Here is a 14,892-nt window from a genome sequence, read left to right as displayed (position 1 = left end):
CTAATTCTTGCATTCTGTGAAAACGGGTAAGATTGGCTATAATGTAATTATCTTAATCTTCACTATCGTTACTTTTTAAAAACCCAGCGAAGCGGGTCCTTGCAGCTAGATTCTAGATTACTTAGAAAAACAGTCTTTTATATATATAAAAAAACTATATTACATACAAATGTACGAACAAATAAAAACCCAGCGAAGCGGGTCCTTGCAGCTAGTTAGATATAAAAATCAACATTAAAGAATTTCATGATACTTAAAGAAAAAAATATTTTATCGCTTAACGTAAAGTATTTTAATTTTACTGTGTCTGAAATATATATAATAGAATAGAAATCGTCTATAGCCGTCCGAATGAATGCGCTACAACGGATACAGATTATAATACAGTAATTCATTTTGTACTAAAAATTAAAATACTTTACATATATAATAATGTTCTTTTATAAATTATAAATAATTTATATAATAAATTAATATACATTTTAATTAGAAATGTAATATTTATTTAATTTTAAGTTTTTTAAATAAGAAAAAATATATAAAATATTATTAATAAGTAAACATTTTTCGATATATAGAAGTCGCCACAAATTTGATTAGGTGACGTCATCGAGTAACATGGCCGTCAAAATGGCTCCTTCGGTCGTAGTTCGGAGGAATTTACCTTATTTTCGTCAACAGTTTTCTGCAGCGTTGAAAAACAGTAGCGTAGTCGTTAAATTTATATGCGTAACAGTATTTCTTTGTTATTTTCTCTCTTACAGTAATTCTATAACACGTTGTATAGTCGTAACTCCTGGCTTTATCATTCCTCCTAATTTCTGGGTGTGGACTGCTTTCACTCATTGCTTCTTAGAGAAGAGAATATGGTTAGTTCTCACCGATATAATAACAGTTGGCTTATGTGGAAAACTGATAGAACCTCTTTGGGGAGCATTGGAGATGCTCACATTCTTCGCTATAGTAAACAGCAGTGTTGCATTCCTCTCAGTCATGTTCTATATAATTGTATACACCACAACTTCGGACCATCAATATTTATTCGATGTCCACGTCAATGGCTTAGCTGGGTATTGTGCGGGGGTGGCCGTGGCCGTCAAACAAATCATGCCCGATCACGTATTGCTATCCATGCCTCTCGGTAAACTTCGGAACAGAAACGTGCCCCTGTGCGTGTTACTGCTTAGCCTAATCCTCTGCCTGTTAGGATTGGTACAAAGCACTTATCCGGTCATGTTTACTGCTGGTTTACTCACCTCTTGGGTGTATCTGAGGTTTTATCAACATCATACCAATGGTACAAGAGGTGATATGGCTGATCATTTTGCATTTGCAAGGTATGTATATATCTACCATTTCTTTTATTTTTAAGTTTAATAACTGAATTAAAACTGTTATTTGATGTTAAACTGTACCTTATTATTATTCTTTCCTATATTACACGCACCAAAAAAAACTTCACACCTCTTATACTTATTCCAGCATATAAATTTAATAATCACAGTGTTTTTGGCCACTTTAAGGTCCTTCATCAGATGAGAACTGTTAAAAATGATTCTCTAGCCCAGAGGTCGCCAAACTTTTTAGATCGTCGACCCCCTACAACTTTTTGAAACTTCATGTTGACCCCCACCAAAAAGTTTGTGTTACAAGCAAAAAAAAGCTCTTACTATTTTAATATATATCTTTTAATTTTACATTTTTTACATTTATTGTACATATGTTAATAATAATTTTTGTAATTGACAATCAATGAGACGGATAAGCTTGATAATCCTTAGCAAGATTATCAATATTCAGTCCAAAATTTGTAAGCTTTAGTCTTTTTGTCAACCCCTAATAATGTTATATAGACCCCTAGGGGTCGATATAGACCACTTTGGCGACCCCTGCTCTAGTCTGTTGAAGGCCCCTTAATGTGGCTAAAAACATTTGTGCATTCATTAAATTTTTTTATGTATGCTGAGTACGTATAAGAGGTGTGAAGTGTTTTTAGTCAATTGTTTCAGCTTTCGAGAATGTTTAGATATTGCATACAATAATTCATTATTCTTGTTCCTTATTAAACTAAAATATACTTTATTTTTGGGAGTTTTAAAAATCTTTAATTATGTTCTAGTGCTTTCAATGAGTACCATCTGCTTGAAAATGATGGAATGCAAACATTAAAGATTCTTAAAACCCCAGGAAAGTAAATGTATTTTGGTTTATGTTATGCTTAAACAAAAATCATTTTAAATGTTATTTTTGGAGGGAAAAAATGCTCTACCTAAAACAGTATATGTCCAAAAATGTATTTAAAGTGTATTTGTTTGAAGGGTAAGATTTACCTTAGGTAGCCAACATGGCTGCGTTCCGACTGTTTGTGGTCTAGACAGACTCCTCCCGGAGGGAAACCGCTGGCAAGCCGCTGAGTGCCAAACATCACTATTTATTGATTCACGGTAATTCTTAAACAAAATAAAAAAAAAGGAAATGTCTACTAAAGATGTAGCTAATCTAACAGAAATGAGATGAACCTAATTGAAGCACTGCCATTTTGGCTATCTAAGGTAAACTTGACTGAAGTAATTTAATATATAAAAAAGTAATAGGAGAAATTGTTTTCTGGAATGGTTTATATCTGTGCTACTCAAACTGTGGTATTTGGATTAATGCTGGTCTGCAGTTTATTACTTGGTTGAAATGAGATTTCAGTTAAAATTTCATAATTTTAAACTATTATCAGCTGGGAAATTACTTGAAAATGATTAAAATCAGTTATCATTTTCTTAATAATTCAGTTTAAAAATAAAAATAAACAAGTATATTTGAACCCTATTCTTTTTATTCTATAAATACTTTTAATTTCACAAAAATATTGGTCAGCAAAGGATTAGAATGGAAAAAAAAATTGGTTTGTGAACACAAAATTTGAGAAGCATATATGACATTAATAAAAAATAAATTATTGCAGAAAGTAGAAATCTAAAAGTATAACATTAGATTATATTTGAATTTGTGGAATAATTAGTATGCTACAATGTTTAATGATTAACAATTAACATTTTTGAGCAATTTTACAAAATCAGATCTTTCTCTTTCAACAAGTTTTGATGTTCCACAAAATTGCTGATACTGTAATTGTATCATGTTGTGGAACATTATTTTTGATCACTTTATGCTTAATAATGTTATAAGAAGTAAACAGTTTTAGAAATTAGAAATTTTGTCATGGGTTTTACAATAAAAGAAAAATTTTAAATAATCACTATTGAAATATACAGTTAGCATTTCCTACATTAATTGTTTTATCATATTTTTTTAATATGATTATATGAAATGATTTGTTTTGCATAAAACAAATCTTTACAAAATTTTAATTAATTATTATATTTAATGGTACTTATATCAATATGTAAAAATTAAGAATGATTTGATAAATAAAGGCAATTAATTTTGAATGTAAATATATAAATTCTAGACAAAATATCTGTTGCAAAAATGAAGATGGAAGTTAGTAAATTTTTCTGTTGCAAAATCAATTTAATTGATAAAGGGTAAAGTACATTCTAGAAATATTTGGTAAATCTAACTTCCAATTAACTAATAATGTAATAATTTAATTTATATTTAAAAAATTGAAGGAATATCAATATAAATAATTTGAATAAAAGTAAAATTTCTTATGGTGATGTAAGCACATACTTTTTAATTAAGTGGACAAGGAGCTATGATATGTTAAGTAATAAATGTCATATTAAGTTATGTTTTGGTGTTTTCATTAAGCTTTTTAAATAGTTTGCATTTAACTTATTTTGCACAGTAAATGGGATATAACTTGTTTTACTTAGTTAACAGTGGATTTAACTCACTTTAACTCACTTTGAAGCAATGACTTTTTCATAGTTATATAGTAAAGTTACAATGAAAAACAATTGTTTTAGAAAAATCAAAATATAACTTGCTATCAGTTTTATTTCTAGTTCACTTTTACTTTTGTTATAAATTAAATTAATTTTTTAAATGATAGTGTAATGATGTTGGATTCAAACAAAGCAAAAGCCATCATCTTTTATCTAAACAAAAATTCGTTTCAAAATAAAATAACAAAATTTCACAAGAAAACATGGCCTGAAAAAGCAGAAAAAAAAAATTTATCCCAATGACTTTTCATCAATACGTCATTTCTCAATTTGCAACATCCAAATAATGATGCATCTTTGTGCTGCCAATGATGTTTCTAAGTGCATTCTACCTCAGAGAAATAATTACATCTTTTTTTCTTCTTTTATCCCTTTTAATTTTTTTAGTTCATTTATTTCCATTTTCAATACACAGTTCTAAATTTTCACTCACTGTGGGCTCAGCCATGGTTGTTGTACTCTTACTACACATACTCTGTATGGCTATATGTTGAAAGTATCAATACTATTCAGAGTAAGGTATAGTGCAATAATAAAACTGCAGTTGTTAAAAAATTGGATATAACTTGTTTTGCATGCCCATCTTTTTGGTTTATAAATAGAAAGCAAAGATATTGATAAGATTAAATATTTATTTGGAAGTGTCATGTAAATAATATTTAGTTATTGCAAAAATAATTATAAATATTCTATTTTTGTGACCAAATTTTTAAAGCTTTATATCCAATTTGATATAAAATATAGATCTATATAAACTTTTATCTTTATAATTTCAGTTTTTCATCATTTGTTTTTTTTAATTGCAAATATGATAAAATTATTCATATCTAAATTCTGATCAGTCATATCTAAAATGTAGATACTGTATTTAAAAAATGAAAATGTATGATACTTATTTAAATAACAGATAATTTATGTTGCAAGAAGAAATAAATATTAAAGATAATAGATCTCTCTATGAACATATAAAAAAATTTTTTTCTAGTAATTGTTTTATGGATGAGATGAGATTTATATCTGATCTGTTTGGCATAAATAAAATATAAGAAGATATTTTATTTATGCCAAACAGATTTTTCTGTAATCGCTGGCTTTAACTATATAGATCATGGTCAAAGTCTAAAATCTGCTTAAACAATCTAACCAGCAATATATAGTTTTAATTTCCTACATACCTACTACATTTGTTACAGAAGAGCTATATAATAATAAATATATTGAAACAAAATTCTGATACTTTATTTAGGATAGAAAGTATTGAAAGGAGGAAATTGTAAAATCTGTGAATTTTTCTCTAGCAGGAAATGTAATGGAATTTTGTTTTTTGAATGTTATCAAATTCTTTGTAAATATTTTTTTTTATAATTGAACTGCTGAATCTATTTTTAGAAATTTATATTATTAAAAAAACTTAAACCTTTAAGATGAGGTTTTTTTTTATTTTTCAGTTTATTTCTTCTGAAAACAAATAAGGAACAAAGATAGTGACAATTAATTATTTTATTCAGATTGGATAAGTTATTCTAATAATAGAATTTAGTTCATCTAATAAAGAATTTTAAGGTTTTATTTTCACTTGTTAGAACAACTTGTTTTAAGACAAATATATCATTTAGATGTAAAAGTAGTTAAGTCAAGTTTATTGGAAGAGCAAGTTTTTGATACTTANTAAACACGTGCACACCCTGCTCTATGTAAACAGAGAGGTCAGGCCTCGTGCTGACGTCACTAACTTGTCATTCCTGGCTAACATTGTAGAATAAGGATCTGGCTATCCTTGTAGTATATAGTCCTTGCTCCCTACACGTATCGATGACTGCGCGATATTTCAAGACACTCGACAGGTATTTTTTGTTTGGTTGATTTTCCGTAGGAAATCAGCCAAACTAAAAAAACCATCAATAAATTAAGTGATTGCATACAAATAACCTATTCAACTGTGCTCAACAACATTAGCCAACTATTTCCAAAAATGCACTAAGTCTTTCCGCTATTAGATGGCGTCACCAACTTCTCAACGGTGTCAATGCTGCGCTGCTTAGAACCTCAAACCTCACTACCTCAATAACAACCACCTATGTAATTTCGCGAGGAAATTTGAAATATTTATGGGAAGAAGCGATATATTTTTAAACAATTCTTACGAGAAAGATGTTTCCGGTGGGATTTTGAAGAGAGCTCGAAGATTTGAGAAGTGCATTTATAAATAAATGGTTTCTGGTTTTAAGACACCAGTGTGACTCATTGAAACGGGAAATAAAAGTGCAGAAAGATTACCAACCAAAGCAGAAATTCCTGTTCCGCTTCGTACCACCTGTACCTCTCTCGGGACCTGAGAGCGCGGACCCGGAAATTATTGTCTCGAGGCAATGCGGTCCCGGGAAGCGATCTCAGGGAGATGCGGGTCACAGGCGGCACACCTGAGGGCGTTGCGGGTCCACGTTGGCACGTCTCGTTGCAGAGTGCGGTCATTGCACTTGGATTGGGTGGACCTCTGTCAACCCATTACAAATCCAAAATTAGAAAAACTTTCCACAACGGTATTTTCCGAATACTTAGCATTTCTTAATGCCCAATAGTGTGCATTATTTACTCGTTACCAGGGATACCACTCGCGACATATGAAAAAACTTGGGTCTGGATGGAAAAAACCCAGATTATTTACCCAGTAAAATTCGTGATTTAAAATATAATTATAAATACTTTATCATAGTACATTCATGCTGTTATAATTACAGACATTATAATACAAATTTAAAAAACCATTTATTACCTAATTTACACAGTAGCTAATATTATTTCACAGCTAGTCTGTTCTTCTTTTTCCATTAACAATCTTTATGCTCTTCTTGTCGATTTTTATACCTTTGGTGGCAAACTCGTTGTACTGCATCTCTAATTAGTTTAGGTTCCGATTCATACAGCGAACAGCTAAGATTTTTTCCTACTGATTGCTTGTTTAGCGATCATCCTGTTCTCTGACGATTCAACAGTTAACCTGTTAGTTTGTTTGGTTTCAATGTTGTTCATTTGCGAAAATATTCTCTCGACACTGGCTGAGGAATGTGGAAGAACTGTGAGCTGCGTCATAAATTGAGATAGTAGGGCATATTTACAGTTACCAAAACCATCCTGTATATTGCGCAACAAGAACCAATATTCTGGTACACTATTATATTGTATGACCAAATCTTTTGCTAAACGAAATGATCGTCATTCGTTATCTAACTGGTTAAGTTCGTTTTTCCACATTTTAATTTCAAAATACATGTAAGCCACCCAGATTTTTAATTAAGTAGCTGGAGTTAATATGTTGCTGCTTGTGTCACGATAGCAAATCATATGGATATGATTTCATAGCTTGAGCAGTTGCTTAAGTGTATGTCAGTGTTTTTAACTCCATGTGATTCAGGATTCAGCAAATAAAGTACAGTCGACCCCCCTATAACGCTGTTGATTTTTCCGTTTTATATGAATTCCATGTTGTACGAGTCACTTAGATTTTACAAACACACGGGCTGTGAACGGCTCACGTATTTGTAAACTCTAAGTGACTCGTACAACATGGAATTCATATAAAACGGAAAAATCAACAGTGTTATAGGGGGTCAACTGTACCACGCTTTTCGTTNTATACAACATATATATATCATGCCCATATTTAAGAATAAAAAATATTACTACTTTCTCCATTTTTAAACCACAGTGTTGCAAACATTATTGCATAAAGCGATATATTTTAATTTAAAAATACACGTAAGCCATCCTGATTTTTAATTAAGTAGCTGGAGTTAAGATGATGTTGCTTGTGTCATGATAGCAAATCATTGCGGGGTATGATTTCATAGCTTGATCAGGTGCTTAAGTGTATCTGAGTGTTTTTAACTCCACGTGATTCAGGATTCAGCAAATAAAGTACAGTACAGTACCATGCTTTTCGTTTTTGTTTCTAAAATCTAATTTTTTTATTATTTAAGTCATTTTATTTTAAGTCATATTTAAAAAAAACATATTTTACGAAAATTAGAAAAAAAAAACAACCTGGAAACCAAGAGAAGATCGAAAAACCCAGATCTGGGTTTTAAAACCAAGGAGTGGTAACGCTGCCCGTTACTAATATTAGAGAGGTTGCGACCGACGTTTTCATCGCGAAAACGTCGGACGTTCAGCGCCGCCTTCCTGTAAGCCTAGAAGTTTAACAATGGCGTTTGATACGTCGAGCATGATTCCACTGACGTTCAAAACGCCATTGTCCAACTTCTAGGTTTACAGGAAGGCGGCGCTGAACGTCCGACGTACACGTTTTCGCGTTGAAAACTTCGGCCGCAACCTCGCTTTTGTTCTGTTTCTTACACAAATATATATATATGTTGTATATTTTGAAAATATACAGTACTGTACATTGTCTCTTCTTAATCTGGTGAGGCTGCCGGGGTGAAATAAATTTACAAAAACGATTATATCAGATTTATTGTTATCGTATAGACTTCCGAACGGTAACAGTCAACCATATGTGGGAGCGGTTGAATTAGAGATCGATGCTTCGTTTACATACAACATAATTTACAATAAAAGTACTGTACTATTGTTACCAAGGGTTGAAGTCCCTGTATGTTTCGGCGCGCAATCTTCTAAAGAAGAAGAGGAAAGTCCGGAGACCGGAATGGTTTCCATTCGCTGACCGGATGTTGCATTCTAAGACCAAGTTCTCGAACAGGAAACGATGTCTGGTGAATGCAGATCGGAATTTCTCCAAGTTTCTCTCAACGAAGGTCTATAATTTTCGGAGGATACGTGGGCAAAGGACGAAGATAGAACCTTTTTTTTTCAATTCAATTCAATTTATTTACGGAGGCATAAATGCATACCTTGGCTCCGCTATGAGCACTACCAAGGAAATAAAATACAGGAAATGTAAACANTTCTTAGAGAAGAGAATATGGTTAGTTCTCACCGATATAATAACAGTTGGCTTATGTGGAAAACTGATAGAACCTCTTTGGGGAGCATTGGAGATGCTCACATTCTTCGCTATAGTAAACAGCAGTGTTGCATTCCTCTCAGTCATGTTCTATATAATTGTATACACCACAACTTCGGACCATCAATATTTATTCGATGTCCACGTCAATGGCTTAGCTGGGTATTGTGCGGGGGTGGCCGTGGCCGTCAAACAAATCATGCCCGATCACGTATTGCTATCCATGCCTCTCGGTAAACTTCGGAACAGAAACGTGCCCCTGTGCGTGTTACTGCTTAGCCTAATCCTCTGCCTGTTAGGATTGGTACAAAGCACTTATCCGGTCATGTTTACTGCTGGTTTACTCACCTCTTGGGTGTATCTGAGGTTTTATCAACATCATACCAATGGTACAAGAGGTGATATGGCTGATCATTTTGCATTTGCAAGGTATGTATATATCTACCATTTCTTTTATTTTTAAGTTTAATAACTGAATTAAAACTGTTATTTGATGTTAAACTGTACCTTATTATTATTCTTTCCTATATTACACGCACCAAAAAAAACTTCACACCTCTTATACTTATTCCAGCATATAAATTTAATAATCACAGTGTTTTTGGCCACTTTAAGGTCCTTCATCAGATGAGAACTGTTAAAAATGATTCTCTAGCCCAGAGGTCGCCAAACTTTTTAGATCGTCGACCCCCTACAACTTTTTGAAACTTCATGTTGACCCCCACCAAAAAGTTTGTGTTACAAGCAAAAAAAAGCTCTTACTATTTTAATATATATCTTTTAATTTTACATTTTTTACATTTATTGTACATATGTTAATAATAATTTTTGTAATTGACAATCAATGAGACGGATAAGCTTGATAATCCTTAGCAAGATTATCAATATTCAGTCCAAAATTTGTAAGCTTTAGTCTTTTTGTCAACCCCTAATAATGTTATATAGACCCCTAGGGGTCGATATAGACCACTTTGGCGACCCCTGCTCTAGTCTGTTGAAGGCCCCTTAATGTGGCTAAAAACATTTGTGCATTCATTAAATTTTTTTATGTATGCTGAGTACGTATAAGAGGTGTGAAGTGTTTTTAGTCAATTGTTTCAGCTTTCGAGAATGTTTAGATATTGCATACAATAATTCATTATTCTTGTTCCTTATTAAACTAAAATATACTTTATTTTTGGGAGTTTTAAAAATCTTTAATTATGTTCTAGTGCTTTCAATGAGTACCATCTGCTTGAAAATGATGGAATGCAAACATTAAAGATTCTTAAAACCCCAGGAAAGTAAATGTATTTTGGTTTATGTTATGCTTAAACAAAAATCATTTTAAATGTTATTTTTGGAGGGAAAAAATGCTCTACCTAAAACAGTATATGTCCAAAAATGTATTTAAAGTGTATTTGTTTGAAGGGTAAGATTTACCTTAGGTAGCCAACATGGCTGCGTTCCGACTGTTTGTGGTCTAGACAGACTCCTCCCGGAGGGAAACCGCTGGCAAGCCGCTGAGTGCCAAACATCACTATTTATTGATTCACGGTAATTCTTAAACAAAATAAAAAAAAAGGAAATGTCTACTAAAGATGTAGCTAATCTAACAGAAATGAGATGAACCTAATTGAAGCACTGCCATTTTGGCTATCTAAGGTAAACTTGACTGAAGTAATTTAATATATAAAAAAGTAATAGGAGAAATTGTTTTCTGGAATGGTTTATATCTGTGCTACTCAAACTGTGGTATTTGGATTAATGCTGGTCTGCAGTTTATTACTTGGTTGAAATGAGATTTCAGTTAAAATTTCATAATTTTAAACTATTATCAGCTGGGAAATTACTTGAAAATGATTAAAATCAGTTATCATTTTCTTAATAATTCAGTTTAAAAATAAAAATAAACAAGTATATTTGAACCCTATTCTTTTTATTCTATAAATACTTTTAATTTCACAAAAATATTGGTCAGCAAAGGATTAGAATGGAAAAAAAAATTGGTTTGTGAACACAAAATTTGAGAAGCATATATGACATTAATAAAAAATAAATTATTGCAGAAAGTAGAAATCTAAAAGTATAACATTAGATTATATTTGAATTTGTGGAATAATTAGTATGCTACAATGTTTAATGATTAACAATTAACATTTTTGAGCAATTTTACAAAATCAGATCTTTCTCTTTCAACAAGTTTTGATGTTCCACAAAATTGCTGATACTGTAATTGTATCATGTTGTGGAACATTATTTTTGATCACTTTATGCTTAATAATGTTATAAGAAGTAAACAGTTTTAGAAATTAGAAATTTTGTCATGGGTTTTACAATAAAAGAAAAATTTTAAATAATCACTATTGAAATATACAGTTAGCATTTCCTACATTAATTGTTTTATCATATTTTTTTAATATGATTATATGAAATGATTTGTTTTGCATAAAACAAATCTTTACAAAATTTTAATTAATTATTATATTTAATGGTACTTATATCAATATGTAAAAATTAAGAATGATTTGATAAATAAAGGCAATTAATTTTGAATGTAAATATATAAATTCTAGACAAAATATCTGTTGCAAAAATGAAGATGGAAGTTAGTAAATTTTTCTGTTGCAAAATCAATTTAATTGATAAAGGGTAAAGTACATTCTAGAAATATTTGGTAAATCTAACTTCCAATTAACTAATAATGTAATAATTTAATTTATATTTAAAAAATTGAAGGAATATCAATATAAATAATTTGAATAAAAGTAAAATTTCTTATGGTGATGTAAGCACATACTTTTTAATTAAGTGGACAAGGAGCTATGATATGTTAAGTAATAAATGTCATATTAAGTTATGTTTTGGTGTTTTCATTAAGCTTTTTAAATAGTTTGCATTTAACTTATTTTGCACAGTAAATGGGATATAACTTGTTTTACTTAGTTAACAGTGGATTTAACTCACTTTAACTCACTTTGAAGCAATGACTTTTTCATAGTTATATAGTAAAGTTACAATGAAAAACAATTGTTTTAGAAAAATCAAAATATAACTTGCTATCAGTTTTATTTCTAGTTCACTTTTACTTTTGTTATAAATTAAATTAATTTTTTAAATGATAGTGTAATGATGTTGGATTCAAACAAAGCAAAAGCCATCATCTTTTATCTAAACAAAAATTCGTTTCAAAATAAAATAACAAAATTTCACAAGAAAACATGGCCTGAAAAAGCAGAAAAAAAAAATTTATCCCAATGACTTTTCATCAATACGTCATTTCTCAATTTGCAACATCCAAATAATGATGCATCTTTGTGCTGCCAATGATGTTTCTAAGTGCATTCTACCTCAGAGAAATAATTACATCTTTTTTTCTTCTTTTATCCCTTTTAATTTTTTTAGTTCATTTATTTCCATTTTCAATACACAGTTCTAAATTTTCACTCACTGTGGGCTCAGCCATGGTTGTTGTACTCTTACTACACATACTCTGTATGGCTATATGTTGAAAGTATCAATACTATTCAGAGTAAGGTATAGTGCAATAATAAAACTGCAGTTGTTAAAAAATTGGATATAACTTGTTTTGCATGCCCATCTTTTTGGTTTATAAATAGAAAGCAAAGATATTGATAAGATTAAATATTTATTTGGAAGTGTCATGTAAATAATATTTAGTTATTGCAAAAATAATTATAAATATTCTATTTTTGTGACCAAATTTTTAAAGCTTTATATCCAATTTGATATAAAATATAGATCTATATAAACTTTTATCTTTATAATTTCAGTTTTTCATCATTTGTTTTTTTTAATTGCAAATATGATAAAATTATTCATATCTAAATTCTGATCAGTCATATCTAAAATGTAGATACTGTATTTAAAAAATGAAAATGTATGATACTTATTTAAATAACAGATAATTTATGTTGCAAGAAGAAATAAATATTAAAGATAATAGATCTCTCTATGAACATATAAAAAAATTTTTTTCTAGTAATTGTTTTATGGATGAGATGAGATTTATATCTGATCTGTTTGGCATAAATAAAATATAAGAAGATATTTTATTTATGCCAAACAGATTTTTCTGTAATCGCTGGCTTTAACTATATAGATCATGGTCAAAGTCTAAAATCTGCTTAAACAATCTAACCAGCAATATATAGTTTTAATTTCCTACATACCTACTACATTTGTTACAGAAGAGCTATATAATAATAAATATATTGAAACAAAATTCTGATACTTTATTTAGGATAGAAAGTATTGAAAGGAGGAAATTGTAAAATCTGTGAATTTTTCTCTAGCAGGAAATGTAATGGAATTTTGTTTTTTGAATGTTATCAAATTCTTTGTAAATATTTTTTTTTATAATTGAACTGCTGAATCTATTTTTAGAAATTTATATTATTAAAAAAACTTAAACCTTTAAGATGAGGTTTTTTTTTATTTTTCAGTTTATTTCTTCTGAAAACAAATAAGGAACAAAGATAGTGACAATTAATTATTTTATTCAGATTGGATAAGTTATTCTAATAATAGAATTTAGTTCATCTAATAAAGAATTTTAAGGTTTTATTTTCACTTGTTAGAACAACTTGTTTTAAGACAAATATATCATTTAGATGTAAAAGTAGTTAAGTCAAGTTTATTGGAAGAGCAAGTTTTTGATACTTATTGTATTTTATTACTTCATAATAAACATTACATTTCTAAAGAGAGTTCATTCATTTATTATTAATATTTATAGGAGTAATTTTGAATAAAAATGGAGATTATTATATAAATATTGAATGATAAAAATTTCATAAAATATGCATATTTCAATAAGATAGCAGTTTTGTTAGAGAAAGTGATTTGTGAATGCAGTAGAGGAAGTGCATTATTTACATAATTTAATAATGAAGACTAGTTTATATAAATTAATATAAACTATATTCACTTGTTGTTATTAATAATTTGTTTGATTTAAAAATGTATCAATATTCTACTGATATACAGTGAAATATATTGATAAATTTTTGCTGGTTCTTCATTACTTTTTTGTTATCATTATAATTATTACCAATGTTTTATTTAATAAAAAAAATAGAAAACTTTATTTGTAATTTAAATTTTTCCCTGTCTAGTTTTTTTCCAAATGTTCTACAGCCTCCATTGGCTATGATAGGAAATACCATTTTTGAATTCTTGGTACGCATCAAAATATGCAGGAAACCAGTTCGAAAATATAACATTGCATCCAGTTCATCTATTACCGTTAGTCTTCCTGGCACAGACCCTCAAGATGCAGAAAGAAGAAGGTATTAAATCATTTTAATATAATTATATTTTAATAAATTATTTATTTTTTACTTTTATGATAAAAATGAAAAATAATACAATATTGTGGTTATATGTGATTTTATTAATTATTCTAATAAACTGCTATATTAGCTTGCCATAAAACAAAGGACAAATGACATGGAATTTTAGATCACACTATCTATTGATGTTAAGTAATGTAAAAATAACAAATATTGCTTTTAAAATCAGAGATTATTTATTGTATGAATGCTTTCAGTTAATTTAAATCTTCAGAACCAGATTGAAAAGAATGTAATTTTAAATTTGAATTACAATCTTTACAAATTTCAGCTATAATCTTTCAGATCTGGACTTGAAGAAGGCTTAAATAAGCTAAAAGCATTTGTATAATAAATAAAAAAATACTGTTTTATAAAGCCAGATATTATTTTTAATAACTTTAAATTAATTTTAAAAAAGATAGATATATTACTCAGTAAATAAATTAAAAATTCATTGACTAACCAAGATACTCTTATCATTTTATATTTGGTTTAATTCAGACATGGTGATAATTTTATTAAAAATAAGTCATAATTTGTAAAATTCACTTAATAAACAGAAAAATATGTGCGATTTAAGTCATTCAGTACTCCAAGTATAATTTTTAAAACTTCTCATTATCAGATTTTAATCATTGAAATTAATTAAATCATTTTTATTTGTGATAAC

At 29.3% G+C, this 14,892-nt stretch overlaps 1 protein-coding gene across 1 annotated transcript; it reads left to right on the top strand.

Moving 5' to 3' along the window:
- Positions 1–593: 593 nt before the first annotated feature.
- LOC111613227 (transmembrane protein 115-like) lies at positions 594–14,654 on the top strand. The gene is made up of 3 exons (XM_023354577.1): positions 594–869; positions 8,848–9,315; positions 14,004–14,654. Exons 1-3 carry the CDS (start codon positions 619–621, stop codon positions 14,182–14,184), a joined length of 900 nt encoding a protein of 299 aa, XP_023210345.1. The 5' UTR covers positions 594–618; the 3' UTR covers positions 14,185–14,654.
- The last annotated feature ends 238 nt before the right edge of the window (positions 14,655–14,892 follow it).

This window comes from Centruroides sculpturatus, unplaced genomic scaffold (assembly GCF_000671375.1).
Source record: "Centruroides sculpturatus isolate CEXI.00-Female unplaced genomic scaffold, Cexi_2.0 scaffold1839, whole genome shotgun sequence".
Taxonomy (NCBI): Eukaryota; Metazoa; Arthropoda; class Arachnida; order Scorpiones; family Buthidae; genus Centruroides; species Centruroides sculpturatus.
Note: the sequence above shows the minus strand (reverse complement) of the source record. Positions and strands in the feature narration are given on the sequence as shown.

What these genes read in the sequence shown, in the direction of transcription:
- LOC111613227 (XM_023354577.1), top strand. Translation starts at nt 619, where the DNA reads ATGGCCGTCAAAATGGCTCCTTCGGTCGTAGTTCGGAGGAATTTACCT. An exon ending in TTCTTAGAGAAGAGAATATG is followed by an intron (nt 870 to 8,847) that starts GTTAGTTCTCAC and finishes GAAGAGAATATG; the next exon opens with GTTAGTTCTCACCGATATAA. An exon ending in GATCATTTTGCATTTGCAAG is followed by an intron (nt 9,316 to 14,003) that starts GTATGTATATAT and finishes TTCCCTGTCTAG; the next exon opens with TTTTTTTCCAAATGTTCTAC.